Consider the following 17,087-nt stretch of genomic DNA (forward strand, 5'->3'; position numbering starts at 1 on the left):
AAACAGAACTAAAGACAATCGGACAAAACAAAACAAGTTATTCAGAATAACATAAAACTGAACAAAATACAATCAGACAGAAAAAAAACAAATGCAATGAGTGTAAAGGAGGAACTGGGCAAAAATAATGCAAGTTTGTGGTGTTTTACATAATCATAGGTCACTACAGGGAATTCTTTTCATAACTCCATAACGAAGGATTTTTGGACTCATGTTCATATGAACTCTTTGTAATGTTTTGTCGTCAGGAACGCATCCTGAGATTTATGGACACCGATTTGTATACACTCTGTATACGATAAGAGACGCATGCTGTCCAGCGTTTTGAATTTCCTTGTCACCCCTTCATCTCTGCCAACGATACAGAATAATAGGAGGAGAACTTTACTTCCTACATCACCACTAACACCGAGCAAGATGACTACGCGGTTCGAGGCATGTAAGCGTTAGCTTGCATTCAGGAGATAGTGGGCTCGAATCTCACTGTCGAGAATCTTGGTTCCCATTTTCATATCAGGCGAATGCTGTACCTTAATTAAGGCCACGGCCATTTCCTTCCCATTCCTAGCCTTGTCCTATCCCGTTGAATCGGTGTGACATAAGTCAAATAAGAAGAATCAGCATTACCAGAATCTTAGTCGAAAAATATGGAATTGAATTATTCAGGTAAAAATGAGATTTAACATCATTAACACAAAGAGGACTTTCCTGTTTTTAAACAATTAATTTGAGTGGTTTGTCTTACAACTTCTTGTTCTTCTTATAGTTATTATTATTATCCGGCTCCTTGTATAAATGATCGGCGTGCTTCCCTTGGGTTAAGTTGAATCCGGCTTGATTCCCGACCGGATCGAGATTTAAACTGAGTACCGGTATTCTAAAATTAATTCCTCTGGTTCGAGGACTGGGTGTTTGTCTCATAACCAACTTCATCTACACACAACTCATCACACTACAAACCACCATAGCAACACACGAATATATCACTTTTTTCTCTTTATTACAGGGAAAGACGCTGTTCAACAACGCCAGCATGGGTACGATCGTCAGCAACCAAAGTCTAGGACTGCAGTCCGTGACCCGTTCACGGGCTGGGCTGTACACCTGTGTTGGGAGCAACCAGGAAGGTGATGGAGAGAGCAACCCTGTCTACCTGGACGTCAAATGTAAGAGAATTTACCTATATTTTTATGGAATATCCTCGTGCATCCGTAGTCATCCATCGAATGTTCTGGCATAGTCTGTGTTTCATTCCTGATTCTGCCAAGGATAAGACTGGTTTGAGAGTCTGCAACGGGTGCGTTTAGCGTCCGAAGGACGACTGGGAAGAAAAACAAATTAAAATCATACTTCTGGTTATCCTAATCAATTACAAACACACCAGTACGAACAGAACAGCTAGGTGCATTATCAGGCAGCACTCATTCCCTTTAAATATACCAGATTGCTGACTGCAATTTGCAAAGCACCTAAAATGAAGCTACTGGAACAATTATACACTACCGCCATCGCTATTTTTCCTTTTCGGTAGCTGCTTAAGACCGTATAACACACGTAGTTTCTCAGTAATGCTGAAGGAGAAATCGGCTAGGACGGAGAAGATAACAGAGTGCGTCTGGTGTGAAATTGAGAAACCACGGGAAACTACCTGCTTAGCTGCCGAGAGTTAAATGCCAATCTATGGCTACACAACTCTTATTGTGCAGTCAACTCCTTTGATATTATTATTATTATTATTATTATTAGTATTATTATTATTATTGTTGTTGTGACTGGTGAGTGTATTTGTAAGGGGTTGCCTGGCCGAGGCGGTAAAGGCGTGCTCGGTTCGCCCGTAAGGACGTGGGTTCGAATCCACGTCAGGAAGGCAAAAAATTTAAGAAACGAGATTTCCACTTCCGGAGGTGCATATGGCGCTGAGGTTCACTCAGCCTACACCAAAAATGAGTACCAGGTTAATTCCTGGGGGCAAAGGCGGGAGGGCATAGAACTAAGATTTTCTCTCAGCAACGAGAGATTATCAAGGATGATTTCGATTATTAGGAATTCGTCGTCTTCTTCACTTTACTAATAATCAATTAAACTATGTTATGGAGTGTAATAACATATTTATAAGAGTCTGACGAGCTGGCAGATACAAAAGATGGAAAGGCAGAAAGAATAAGTTGGTACTTTTGATAGCCGATGATACATATTGTTCTTCCTAGCATAGTAGTACACGGGAATGGCGAATAAAGTAATTGACGGTGGGTTTGCCTCTTTCCTATGCACAAGATGTTATAAACGTTAATGGAAAAAGAAGTAGCTTCGAAAACTTTCCAAGTTGACGTTGATTGTTATTTCTGTCTCGTCTCCTTTGTAGAGCACCGAAAATTCTCTACCACCTCAGATCGCATTGCACAGTGTAAACAAGTTCTACCACTTATTTTCTTATCTTGCGTCCATCTGTGTGGTTGATTCATTGACGATAGGCCTGGGGGAGCGCATCGTTTTGGAGATGTAAGGTTTAAATCTCGACGCCTAGAGCCAGTATGCTGAGAATGATGTTTTCCGAGTGTTTCCCCTATCCTCCTGGAAAATTACGAAGTGTTACCCTCCTTTAAGTGTCGGGGCGCCTATCTCAATCTTGAGTGAAAACAATTCCGCTTTACATGACATAAAAATAACATGGTTTAGAGGATAATTTTGACGAACTCTCTTGACGGAGCTGATGACTAAAGATGTCCCAAGTATTAAACAACTACATTATTATTGTTTGAAAGGTAACTATTCCTTCCTTGTGATATGTTCTCAACCAATCGAGGTATCTCTAGCTTGTGAGCACTTTGGAGCTCAGCATGCGATGAAGCCCCTGGAAAATGTGAGTGTGGCGAGCATATATGAGAGCTTACCACTACACATATTTTGGCATTTTTAAACGCATAATTATCCGAAGCCTCATAATTAGTAACGAGTCACCGAGCTCGATAACTTCAGTCGCTTAAGTGCGGCCAGGGTCCGGTATTCGTGAAATAGTGGGTTCGAACCCCACTGTCGGCAGCCCTAAAGATGTTTTTCCGTGGTTGCCCATTTTCACACCAGGAAAGTGCTGAGGCTGAGCCTTGTTAAGGCCATGGCCCCTTCCTGCCCACTCCTAGCCCTTTCCTATCCCATCGTCACCGTAAGACCTATCTGTGTCGGTGCGAAGTAAAACAACTTGTATCGTTAATTAGTAACGAGTCTAATGAATTTATGAAAGCCAGGATGGAAGGCTTAAAGATGGTAGAGCTCTCACTTTCTGATTCCAAGATAGAGGGGCTCGATCCTGCTTCAGTCCGATGGTTTTCGAAGGTACTCAAATACGTTAGTCGTCTGTAGGTATTCCACCACGTGAAAGAACTCCTTCGAGACAATTCCGGCACCTCGGTGTCTCTGAAAACAATAAAAACTGTAATTGCGACGTAAAACCAAGTTCACGAGATCTCGACACTTAACTACATTCCTTGAAAGCGTGTGTTTATGTACTGATGGTCATCCTTTCCGTTAAAGATTATCATTAAAAATACAAGCCACCTGAACTGTTGAAACTGAGTAAGCAAGTGACCTATGATTAAAAGGAAGTTTGCCATAATATATGAATAGGGTGTGTAAGGAAATAGGTAGATATGCGGTATTTGTAAGATGTAAGATAATGTATTGGGCTGGCCCATTCAGCAGCGTTTGGGGAAGCGGCCATGTCATGGCCAAATCGCCAAGTCTTCAGCTTGGTAAGTTCTACCACCTCTTACCCACCAACGAAAATCGAGGAGATCTCGACATGAAAAGCTGGGTGATCTCGACAAATACAAGCCACCTGAACAGGATAGACTTTCGAGGGGCAGGGTTTAACGCTGCGTTAATAATTCAACTTTTTATTAAAATTAATCAATGATGATGGCATATTTATAATCTTCTTGTAACGCGGTTTTATTCCGAAGTTTGTAATATTTTGATAAGTTAAACATAAAATGCGAAGGTTGGACATGATGATAAAGTAGAAGTTACAAGTTATTGATCGCCTAAACCGTGACAAACCACAGGACAGAATTCTGTTGATAACTTTTTAATTACGTGTGACTATTTCTATCGAACTGTAGCCCGTGTACGGCAGACCCTCCGATGAGGGTGGGCGGCATCTGCCATATATAGGTATTGTGGTGGAGGGTAGTGTTATATGTGGTGTATTAGTTACAGGGATGTTGGGAACAGCACAAGTACCCAGCCCCTGGGCCATTGGAATTGACCAATGAAGGTTAAAATTCCCGACCCGGCCGGGAATCGAATCCGGGATCCTCTGAACGGAAGGCCAGTACGCTGACCATTCAGCCAACGAGTCTGTTGATGATTGACGGGGCACTCAACGCACTGCAAGGATCCGGATGTGCTTGATAAGGCGTCAGCTGTATTAATAGATGTTGTGCCTCCCGCCGTACAGCACCCACCACTACCAGCCTCTTAATGTGTATTATTTCGTGAGCTTCCAACAGTTTTACAATGAGGCCACCAGGAATTTTGTTCGCACTCACCCGGGGAAAGGGGTCACTAAAGATAGTCTTGGAAACCTTCAAGAGCTTGAGACAAATCGGCAACATCAGAACATTTTACCCGTGGATTTCGGAAATGTGGCATATATCCGTACAATCCCGCTATCCACCAAGATGACATTTTTGAATATGACCTTGCGCTGGATGAAAATGGTTCAAATCATGTACATGTTGGAGAAGATATCACTGTAAAGAATAATCCGAGTAGTCCTACAATATCACGGGAACATGAAACTTCACCTGCATTAACATGAGCCAGTTGCCCAATCGAGGGTCTGTCTCCTATTCCGATATTAAGACCACAATCTGGAAGAAAGGAGAGGAAGAATCCGCCATGGTAACTTCACAGAATTACCTTAGAATATCCAAGGAAGGGGAAACGCCAGACGCCAAAATGAAAAGAATCCTTCAAATCGAAATACACCACAGTACACCAACCAGAACTCGGCGTGTTGGCAACGACGAAGCTGGTTCCTCAAGCAGTGTTTAATTGCTCAGAGAATTACTGCGCAGTATGTGATGGCTATTTCTATGACGACAACTGTAATGAAGCATGGGTCCAATGTAGCGGGGAGTGCAGGAAATTGTTCCACGAGGAGTGTGTGGAAAATGGTAACGATAAACGGTGGATATTTACCCACTGCGTACAATAGTTCTATCACTATTCCTAGATCTTACATAGTGTCAGATTCTCCCTAAAGTGTGGAAGAAATTTCATTCTTACAACTTTATTTGATAATTAAAACGTGTTAAGTAATTTTTAATTTTTGCCATAAATATAACCTCTGAACAAAATTACCAGGAAAATACTTGAAATAATTTTTAAATAAAACATGATCAGAATGACAGGTTTCTTTTACTTAAGAGTGCCCAGATGTCCCTAAATTACCTTAATTAAACTTGATGCAACTTATCATGTACAAGGTGACGATAGAGCTGCTATTGTATAAGAAAGTAATTGATTATCTCATATATATACGACAATGAGGAATATTAAATTCTCCAGTAACAAACAAAACAAACAAATATCACAGTGCTACAGCTCTGACGGACCTTGGGCTACCAAGGGACCGCTACTCCAACCGAAGGCCTGCAGATTACGAGGTGACACGTGGTCAATGTAACGAATCCTCTCGACCGTTATTTTTGGCTTTCTAGACCGTGGCCTCTATATCACCCTCAGGTGGCTTCTTAAGTGTTCTCATATAGGTAGAGTGGATCTCGAACAGGGCCACAGATCCTGGTAAAAATCCCTGACTTGTCCTGGAATAGAACCTGGGGCCTCTGGATAGGAAGCAGGTGCGCTACCCCTAGACCTAGATCTAGGTCTAGGTTGCCCGATAATGCAGATTTACATAGGATATTATTACTACCTTATACGATACATCATACGACTTCTTTCAGGATCCTGTTTATAACAATTGTTATAAGCCACCATCCAAATTGACCAGACGTCCTTTTTTCTGATGTTTCGTACACCCTTTCTCAAAAAAACCATCGGAGGAACTCATGTCGAGTGCGACTTCATCCCTCTCATTACCTAGCGAGCGCTTCAAGCTCGCAGGTCTTCAAAGCCAAATAAATGCGTTCATTTGACAACACTACTCTGACTCGTAGTGCCTCCAGAGTACGGCAGCATCTCGAACAACATATCAATACAGAGTTGCTGGCAATGTATTCGGCTAGGTGAACCCACTACCCTTCAGTATCGATCTAAATACTTGCATATCCGGAATTCGAGGTGCTGCATACGCACGATCAGAACGACAGCCTTTACTTATATATAGTTAGATTGTATCTAGAACAAGCCCACAGATCCTGGTAAAAATCCCTGACCTGGCCGAGAATAGACCTGGGGCCTCTGGATAAGAAGCAGGCGCGCTACCCCTAGACCTAGATCTACGGTTAGGTTGCCCGATACTGCAGATTTACATAGTATATTATTAGTAGGGCCCGAATTCATATGCACTAAAAACTCCGAAAATATGCATGCTCATATGCACTAAAAATGTTGTAAATATGCACGAAAATATGCACTAAAAATAAAACAAAATACACTTACCATACGCATTATTTAATTTTTGACTCTGTCTTAAATTGACAAACATATTTAATTCCTTGCAAAATTATGCACGTCAGTAGGTTTCAACAGTTTTTCAATGTTTTCAGGAGTCAATAACTTTCTGTTGTCGGCCAGAATTAATTTATATGCTGAAAATGATTGTTCTACGTCGACGGATGTAAGTGGCTATTACTTGAACCATACGCATTATTTAATTTTTGACTCTGTCTTAAATTGACAAACATATTTAATTCCTTGCAAAATTATGCACGTCAGTAGGTTTCAACAGTTTTTCAATGTTTTCAGGAGTCAATAACTTTCTGTTGTCGGCCAGAATTAATTTATATGCTGAAAATGATTGTTCTACGTCGACGGATGTAAGTGGCTATTACTTGAACACTGGCACTGACTGCTCGAAACATTCTTCTGGTAAAATCTTTAGGCATTTTTCAGTTTAATCTGGTGAAATACTGCAGTAGACGAAGAGTAAGTTAACTGATAAACGCACTTGTTTAAGCAAACCTCGGGAGGCTACTGTAAGGAGAAGGAAATAGCTATTGTGAAAAGCGTCATTATCCATCTACCTGCTTGTATTGCGACACTAAAAGCATTTTTCCTTCATCAGGGAATGCTTCTTACGTTGCCAAGGGATTTGTAACATACAGAGTTCATTAGACTTTTCATTTCGTTCAGAAATCTTAGATAATCGATCACACGTGAGACAAAAATTAGTCTGTATATGCACTAACGCTCAAAATATGCACTAACGTTCAAAATATGCATTTGCATATGCACATATGCATTTTTAAAATATCCGGGCCCTAATTATTAGTACATCATACGATACATCATACAACTTCTTACATAACATACGGCAAATGCAAATGTTTCTTAAAGTATTTTCACCTTGCTTCTGACTTGTTTGAGCTGTTGATGGGTGGAGATAAATTCCCTGCTGTGTCGAGTTATGCAGTAGATGCCTTGTATCACTCATCAATCAATATCCTTCTTCTTTCGGTACGGTTGTTTCTATTCCCCTGATGCCATATTTCCCCTCGCTTCAAAAGTAATCCATTGCCATTCATGTATCTCCGTTTATTTCTTTTTCAGCAAAAGAACAATGGTGGAAGAAATTCTCAAATATGTGGAAACAGTTGATCGAGCTCTAATAATACAGTATTATTTGCTAAAAATGTTTGTTCAGATGTTTCCATCCACTACCCTCAAGTGTGTAGTGATCTGCAAGCAAAAAATTGGAAATAAATTAGTTACATTGGTTGATAGATTACTCATCTCCTGTTTAATTAACTTTCTTAGAAGCAGTACGTTAATCATTACTCTTATACAGCACCACACCATTAGAAACAACATATTTTACGATATTCATACATAATGGTGTTCTTGCATTGTTTCCATAACTCCATTCGCGTAATCGCTAAGCATTACTCCAATTTATTTACAAGTTGCTTTACGTTGCACCGACATAGATAGGTCTTATGGCGACGATGGGTCAGGAAAGGGCTAGGAGTGGGAAGGAAGCGCCCGTGCCTTAATTAAAGTACAGCCCCAGCATTTAACTTGTGTGAAAATGGGAAAGCATGGAAAACCATCTTCAGGGCTGCCGACAGTGGGGTTCTAACCCATTTTCTCCCGAATACTGGATACTGGTCGCACTTAAGCGACTGCAGCTATCGAGTTCGATATTGTTCTCATTTAGTCTCATCAACATCTTTACAATACACCTCTCAAGTCAGACAATCCTCAGTACAACGGAGCGCATGGTGATCTGAATGATTGTTGAATTATATTTTGCTCATTAAGAAGCCTTCTAGAGGGTTATGTTTGGATGTTACTGTCACCGGTAGTATTTCGCTTGTCTTAAGTACATTGCATATGACATAAAGATACTATTGAACACTTCATGAGTTTGCTATTCTATGGATATCCCGCCTGGTGGCCATGATCCTTATCTATGATCTTGACACTGTGGTTAGCACATTCGAGTCCCGTTGATCGAAAAAAAATTCACCTTCAGAAAGGTAGCTGCCAGGGTAGGAGAGGTGGTGGTATTTTATTATTATTATTATTATTATTATTATTATTATTATTATTATTATTCCTTTATTCATGGGGTCTCTTTAATAAGTTCCTTTTAGTGTTAACCTCGAAGATCTTTTGGTACCACCTCCACCTACTTATTCCTGCTCCCTTCATAAAGTTGCAGGTCCTCCTTATTGGGTCTTCTCGGATGTTTCTTCTCTCTTCACCAGGTAGTCCCAGTGTGCAGATTCTGATTAATCCCAGCGCCACACATTCAGAGAGTGTGTTCGGCTGATTCTTCTGCATCGTTATATTTCCTACATAGATTGCCTCTTATTACTCCAATTCTGTGTAGGTGCTTTTAAAGTGGGCAGTGTCCAGTCAGCAGTCCTACTACACATCTTATATTTTTTCTGCTGAGTTCCAGCAGTTCCTTAGTATGCTTCTTGTTTGGCTCTTTATTAGTTCTTTTGCAAGCCTGCATCCTGGAGCAATTTTCCAATTTTCCAATTTTCCATTTGTCTCTTTTGTACCCATTTACCTATGTAAAGTCGGGCTTGTCTATAAGAGATCCCACATACTGGTTCTGGGCCCACAAAAGGTGTTTCTGACCCTTTTCTTATCCGTTTATCTGCTTTTTCATTACCTTCTATGCCTGCATACTCAGCTACCCATATTACTCTAACAACATTGTACTCTGAAAGATTCAGGAGAAGTGTGTGACAATACTAAACAATTTTGGATGTAATCCGGACAACTTCAAGTGCCTTAATGGCTGCTTGGCTATCTTTAAATATGAAAATGTTCTTATCTCTGTAGTTCATTTTCAGGTTTTCCTCAAAGCATGTAATGATTGCTATCACTTCAGCTTGGAAAATTGTAGTTTGTCTGCCTAGACTCATTTGGATTGATCTCTCAGGTCTTTCTCCGTTGATCCCTCCTCCTGTTCCCATCTCAGTCCTTGAACCAACTGTCCACCACACAATACCTTCCCTACCAGTTTTCCATCTGTTCATGTCCCAGTCTTCCTTTTTTTATCTGGGTCTCAAATGGTTTCTCAAAGATATACTTTGGAATCGTATGATCAGCTGGCATGTGTAAAACTTCCCCTGTTATTACTCTGTTAATTTTACAGTGTCCAAGATTGGGCCTTTGAGCCTTCTAGCATCCATTTTGCTCCAATCTATACGAGCTCATTCTAGCCTGTCCTATAAAGTTACTTAATGGAGGGAGCTCTAGTAGGATATTAAAGGCTTCTGTCGGCGTAGTTTTCATTGCCTCAGTTATGGCTATACATGCCGTTCTCTGAAGGCTATTTAGTTTGCTGCCCATCATGATAACCACATGATGTTTTGGAATCTTATCGATTGTCTCTTCCAGTTCTTCCCAAAAGCATTCAACACATTCAATATCACTCTTATTAGTATCATGGGTAGGTGCAGTGAGGTTAACGATCGTGTAGGCTTTGTTGAGACTTCTGAAGGCTAAAGTGGACGTTCTCCCATTGGGTGATGAGAAGGAGATAACGGAGTTGATCATTGTGTTGCTGACTGTGAAGCCTGTACCCAGGCGAGGCATGTTCATCATCACTCTCTGACCTGGCTGTCACAAGGCCTTGTGGCTCAAAAGGTTCTTCGTCAGTAAATCTTGTCTCCTGCAAAGCCGTTATAAGGATGTTATGTTAGGAAGTTCAATATATGTTTCAGTTTTCCCGTTTGTAGGAGGGAATTAAAGTTTATCGTTGCCAGATAGTTGATGTGTTTCTTCCTCTTACATGAAGATGCAGGCTCCCTGAATCCGATGGCCTGCTTGGCCTACTGTGAGTGGGGGGAGGGTGGATTTGTTACCACCTGGGGGTAGATTTCCAATTAGTCGTTTGCTCCATGTTTCCAGAGTTACGAAACATTTAATGGGGTTACCCAAATGTAACGTGGTTCTTAACTACCAGGACTGTAAGCCTTGAAGGCCCCAAAACTGATCGGTTCACTGGCCCAGCTTGCCGCTGCGATTGGTTACCCAACTTTTCACTGGGTTGCTCAGCTTAACAGGGGGCACCTCTTTTAGGTTACGTGCTGGAGTTGTAGTGAAAGAGGCTAGTTGGATTATCTTGCTGAACCCAATATATTATTGTTGCAGGAGTTTGGCAAGGACGCATTTCACTACCATTTGTCCAGGGTCACAAGAACTCTTCCCAGGATGATTCCTGGTACCCTTATTTATTTATTTATTTATTTATTTATTTATTTATTTATTTATTTATTTATTTATTTATTTATTTATTTATTTATTTATTTATTTTGAACTGGAACAAAATTTATCTTGAGAACTATTTTCTTATTGCTTTTGGGTATTGAAACCAAATCTTCGATCATATGCTAGCCTTTTTTAGTGTTTTCGTGATTAATTATGCAGTAATCCAGACGAATATCTTAAGGAAGTGGTGGCTAAGACATGTGCCGCTCGCTCGCATGATCGCGAACACTTCTGGCCGGAGCTCCGGGTCTCCCCCCAATCTCCAGGGTACCGTACGTAGAATACAAGGTAGGGATCACGGGAGAGATGCGCAGTAGCAAAGCGGAGCTGTGACGTCACGCAGGACCCTCGCGCTAAAGCTGACCTGAACGAGGTAGACGTAGTCGCCTTAAGACCTATCTGTGTCGGTGGATGTAAAGCAAATACCAGTCATTCCTTCTTTACTCAATGTTCACTCTCCAGGAGTGTCAAGATTTTATTATTTGGAGAGAAACTTCCTTAACACCGGACTATTTCGTTAAGAAGAGGTACAGTATGTTGGCTGACACAAATGCCCTAGATAACTTTTCACAATAAACTGAAAATGTATCAGATCCTGCAGAAAAACCAGGAACTGCATCTCTAATTAGAGGTTGTTCCTTCATCAGGCAAGAAACTACAGTGATATGTTTCTTGCTCTCCAGGTATTCTGTAATCTGAGGTCGCTGTTCAACTTTTATTGTTTTCCCACGTGGTTGGCAGAAGAGGACGCGTCCATCTAAACTAAAATTATCCTTAAATTCCGCAACATATTGCTGCAGACGATAACTTGTTGTTGCTTTTATTTTAGGTATTGTGGTATTGCCTTGCACTTCACAGCACCACAAATGAATTTCATGTGAGTGACGCTGATCTGGTCTCATGAAGTGGGAAGGAAGGTCAGACACGTGATGCAATATCGCTACGGGCAAGGGAGTCCCCGGCTTCTACGGTGAGTGCGACCGATAAGATAAGAAACACGCAGCTTCAAGCTGATATGCAGAAATAGCATAACATACACTCTGCTTTTAGGTCAGCGGATGTTTATATTAAGTTTAGATAGCTCACACGTTCTTCCCCGCTTAAGTAACACAAAATAGAAAATGCAATGAACTGAAAGATCTAGCATACTGATGAAAGGATGTAAATATTATAATTATGCTAATAACTGAAAACAGGAATTTATGTAATAATAGAAAAATGTTTAAAATATGTATTTACCAAAAATTCGAGCCCGAATGATCACTTCTTATTCTTCTTCTTCTTCTTCTTCTTCTTCTTTTGCTACCGTTCTTTCCCACACCTGTGGGATCGTGGGTGCGAACTGTGTCGCACATGTGGATTGACCCTGTTTTCTTGCCGGATGCCCCTCCTGACGCCAACCATGTATGGAGGGATGTAATCACTATTGCGTGTTTCTGTGGTGGTTGGTAAAGTGGTATGCTGTCTGAATATGATGAGGAGAGTATTGGGATGGACACATACATCCAGTCCCCGAGCCAGAAGAATTAATCCGAAGCGATTAAAATCCCCGACCCGGCCGGGAATCGAACCCGGAACCCTTTGAACCGAAGGTCAGTACGCTGACCATTCATCCAACGAGTGCCCGAATGATCACTTATCATTGTTTATTGCTGGATTCTCCTTGCACATATCGTAGTATCACATAGCTTATCGTCAATCCTGCGAAACGTACACATACTATAGTATACCCATAAGAAGACAAAACCAAAACAAGTCAAATACGATAAAAACTTCAAAATCGTCGTTTTTTTTGCATTTACGACGTCTGACGTCCAGATTTATCTCGGTTACAATTATACGTCAGAAATGGCTGCTAAATTTGAGCATCTGGCAACAGCTGGTGCAGCTCAGTGCTGTTAATTTTCGTTCGTCCCACGAACGTATGGTTTTCATTTAAAATCTCCAACTGTAAAACTTTGTAATTAGTTTGCAATTGTCCATTTACCTGTCATTTGTTGCCAAGTTTCGTTCACATTCCGTCTCTTCCTTTGTATTCCTTTGTACACACGTTCACTCTACAACTCGTAATAAACTGTCCTTGCATTCAGCGAACCTGGCGGTGAAGGAGTAATGTTATCTATGGTGTAGCACGTTGAACGCCGTACTAGCCTATTCGTCACGCGGTATGTAGTACAGCTGAGATGGGTATGCTAATATGTAGGCTACCTTATATTATTCGAAGGGTCTCGATATGTGGCTAACAATGATTGCATATGTGTATGCGGAACGCTATCCACTTCTGGATCACCCATAGTACAATGGGTCTTAGAGAATCACCTCGCAGGCATAATAATACTGGGTGAAAATCCACCATCAGGATGCCTGAGAATAAAAAATGTGTTTTGCGGAAATTGTCTAATTACCTTGAACATCTGTCTGTCACTCATCACGTCGAATAGGGCTGGGTCGTACGACTGCGCATCAAACACTTCAGGAGAAAATTCTTTACCGTTTCCATTTCAAAAGGGTGCAACAGAGGATCGTCATCTAAGGGTAGAATTGCGTGTGTAAGTATTACAATGTCATCATTAGGATTCAAACTTTACTCCGTCTGTATTCGGAAGTTACGCGGCCACATTTACGAATGAAGAAGTATTCAATATTCACAATGCCCGTTGCTGGGCCGTTGCCAACTATAATGTTCAACCCTTCCAACAGCGCTGGTTGCCTAACGTATGGGCTGAAATCCTAGAAAGTCGCATCATAGGACCGCATTTACTACCTCACAGGCACGCATATACGATACTTTCTTGCGGAAAGACCTTCCGGAACCAATAGAAAACGTACCCCATCAGTTACCGGAACGTCGAAGAATGTTGTGTCATCAAGAAGGAGCAACGGCATTCGAAAGCAACTTGACCAGATCGTTGGATTATTCGTGATGGTTCCATAAGATTTTCTGCCAGGTCTCCTGATTGGAACTCCGTTGAGTATGAAAATAACCACCCATAGGACATTTTTGAGCTAACACGGACCATTCCCACTGACGTTGTTGCATTTAATGAAGAAATAATGCCGAATATGCAGACGGGGTTGATTCGACGAAATGAGATGTGTACTGCTGCTAATGAGGGGAACTTCAAACAGTTTCCGTCGATTAGCCAATGACGCGCGAGTAACTTGACTGGGATGCACGTTTATTATTTTATTACATACATCATACATACATCTTTATTATAGACAATTATGCCTTTCAGCGTTCAGTCGGCAGATCTCTGTGAATTTACTAACCGCCACAAGAATCCTCTATTTGTAACTAGTTTTGTGGCCTCGTTAAGTTCTGTAGCTATTTTCTGTAAATCTTTAGAAACTGAGTCTAACCATCGTCGTCTTGGTCTTCCTCTACTTCTCCTACCCTCCATAACTGAGTCCATTATTATCCTAGGTAACCTATCCTGATCCATTCGCCTCGCAAGACCCCACCACCGAAGACGATTTAAGCGTACAGCTCAATTTATTGATGATGATGCTTGTTGTTTTAAGGGGCCTAACATCGAAGGTCATCGGCTCCGCTCCATTTATCGAGTACATTCGTAACTTAGTATTTATCTCCTCATTTCGAGTACCCTCCTGCCATTATTCCCAGCTGTCTGTACCAGCAATCATTCTCGCTACTTTCATATCTGTTATTTCTACCTTATGAATAAGATATTCTGAGTCCACCCAGCTTTCACTTCCGAAAAGCAAAGCTGGTCTGAAAACGGACTCTTGTGAAGATTGTTTCGTCAGCGAGCTGACTTCCTTCTTACAAAATACCGTTGATCGCAACTGTGAACACACTGCATTAGCTTTACTGCACTTTGATTCAATCTCACTTACCAGACTACCATCATGGGAGGCATTCAATTCTCTCGAGTTTCTTACCTACCGACATCACTTTAGTCCATTAGAGGCTAATTTTCACATCATACTCATTGGACCTATTTTCAAGTTCCAAGATATTAGACTGCAGGCATTCATCACAATCTGTCATTAAGACCAAGTCGTTGGCACAGGCTAAACTGCTTACTACATTTTCACGTAGCTGAATCCCGTCCTGCAAGTAGATGATCCATGTAAACTATGAACAATAAAGGTGAAAGATTACAGACTTGTCTAATACCAATAAGTATCTTGTACCAAGATATCATTCCACCGTCAATTCTCACTGCAGTCCAATTGTGAACATAGATTCCTTTGATTGGTTTAATAATCTATCATAGTCCACCAATGCGGCGAACGTCTTTTCCCCCGATACTCTGCCTTATAACTTCTCTAGATCTACGAAATATAAGCATAACTGCCTATTCCTCTCGTAACATTGTTCAGTTACCTGGCGCACACTGAAAATCTGATACTGACAGCCCTTCATTGGTCTGAAACCATACTGGCATTCATCCAACTTACTCTCAGCCACTCATCGCACCCACCCTTCCAAGATACCAGCGAACACCTTGCCTGGTATACTGATCAATGAAATATCTCGATAGTTGTTGCAATCCTTCCTGTTCCCTTGCTTATGGGTAGGTGCAATTAGTGCTTTCGTCCAATCAGAAGGTACATTACTAACATTCCGTGCTAACCTTATTACTCTATGAAGTTATTTCATCCCTGCCTTCCCAGGATTTCAGTCTTAATTTCATCTATACTATGAATTTTATTTACCATCCTTTCCACTTCCTTGAACTTAATTTCACCAATATCATTGTCCTCATCCCCATAAGTTCGAATTTTCGCAACGTCACCAGAAAGATTTCCTGTTACGTTGAGAATATTTTCGAAATATTTCTTCCGCCTGTCCAGTGCATCTATTATGAGTTCACCTGACCTACTCAAAACACTATTAATTTCCTTTTCCCCTCTTTTTGTAAGATCCTTTATTACTGTCCAGAAAGGTTTCCCTGGTGCTTGAAGTAGGCTTTCCAGGTAATAACCGAAATTTCCCCACGACTTCTTCTTGGATTCAATAACTGTTTATTTATTTCATATACGTACAATTCCCTGTCTGCATCAGTTCTTGTATGGATCCATTTCTGATACGCCTTCTTTTTACGTTTACAAACTGCTCTCACTTCATCATTCAACCAAGATGTTCGATCTTTCCCATCTTTACACACCGTTGTTGCTAGGCCTTCCCTTGCTGTTTCTACCCCAGCATCCCCTTATGCCACCCATTCCCTTTTTATACCCAGAACCTGCTTACTGTCCAATATTTGGAACGTTTCACTAATCATATCCATGTACTGCTGTCTAATTTCCTCGACCTGGACATATTCTACACTTACTCGTCTGCAGACAGATTTCACATTCTCCATCCTAAACCTAGAGATGCTTTGTTCACTACAGATCAGATAGTGGTCCATATCATCGAAATATCTCCGGATAACCCGCACATTTCTAACAAATTTCCTGGATTTAAAGTCGGTTATGAGCCTACTCTCCGATGTGTAGTTGTGGATAGCCGTATGCTTGAAGAATTCATTCGTAACTGCTCATCTCATAGTATCACGGAACTCCAATAAGCGCTTGAAAATCTACAGCCTGTTTTCAGTTTCAACCGGGTGAGGAATGGAAAGAATGAAGCTCCCATCTTACGGCGAGGATAGGAATTGTGCCAGCTGCCGAAGCTTGTCGCACTCCTCTGCGGCGATGATTAATGACTGACAGATGAATTAAATGATATTGGGGAGTGTTGCTGGAGTGAAAGAAGACTGGTAAAACCGGAGCAATCAGAGGAAAACCTGTCCCGCCTCCGATTTGTCCAAATAAATCTCACATGGAGTGACCGGGACTTGAAGCACGGAATCCAGCGTGAGAGGCCAGCACACTACCGCCTGAGCCGCGGAGGCTCCCTCCAGTAGACTCTTCCCATTCCTATTAGGTTCCGTATCCTACCCACATTTAGCCATCGCCTTCATCATATCCTTGATTTCCATTTCCTTTAACTCGCCCATTAGCACTATCCTATCCTTGCTGCTGACTCGCACTACGATGTTACTCAATGCTCAGTTTTCACTCACATGTCAACTTCATCCTCATCTGAACCCTCACATGGTGAATACACTGAGACTGTTCTCCTCCTAATTCCTCCAACTAACAAATCATTCGCTCATTTATATGCCTAACAGAAACTATGCTGCGTTCAATAG

General features: G+C 41.3%; 1 protein-coding gene across 1 annotated transcript in view; it reads left to right on the forward strand.

Moving 5' to 3' along the window:
• Window positions 1-17,087, forward strand: part of LOC136863575 (uncharacterized) — a 633,079-nt gene that overhangs the window by 398,426 nt on the left and 217,566 nt on the right. Inside the window, exon 4 of the mRNA XM_067139956.2 lies at window positions 1,007-1,166. Within this exon, the coding sequence (XP_066996057.2) occupies window positions 1,007-1,166 (160 nt within the window). The remainder of the gene's footprint in view (window positions 1-1,006; window positions 1,167-17,087) is intronic.

The sequence above is a fragment of the Anabrus simplex genome, chromosome 2, assembly GCF_040414725.1.
Source record: "Anabrus simplex isolate iqAnaSimp1 chromosome 2, ASM4041472v1, whole genome shotgun sequence".
In the NCBI taxonomy this organism is placed as follows: Eukaryota; Metazoa; Arthropoda; class Insecta; order Orthoptera; family Tettigoniidae; genus Anabrus; species Anabrus simplex.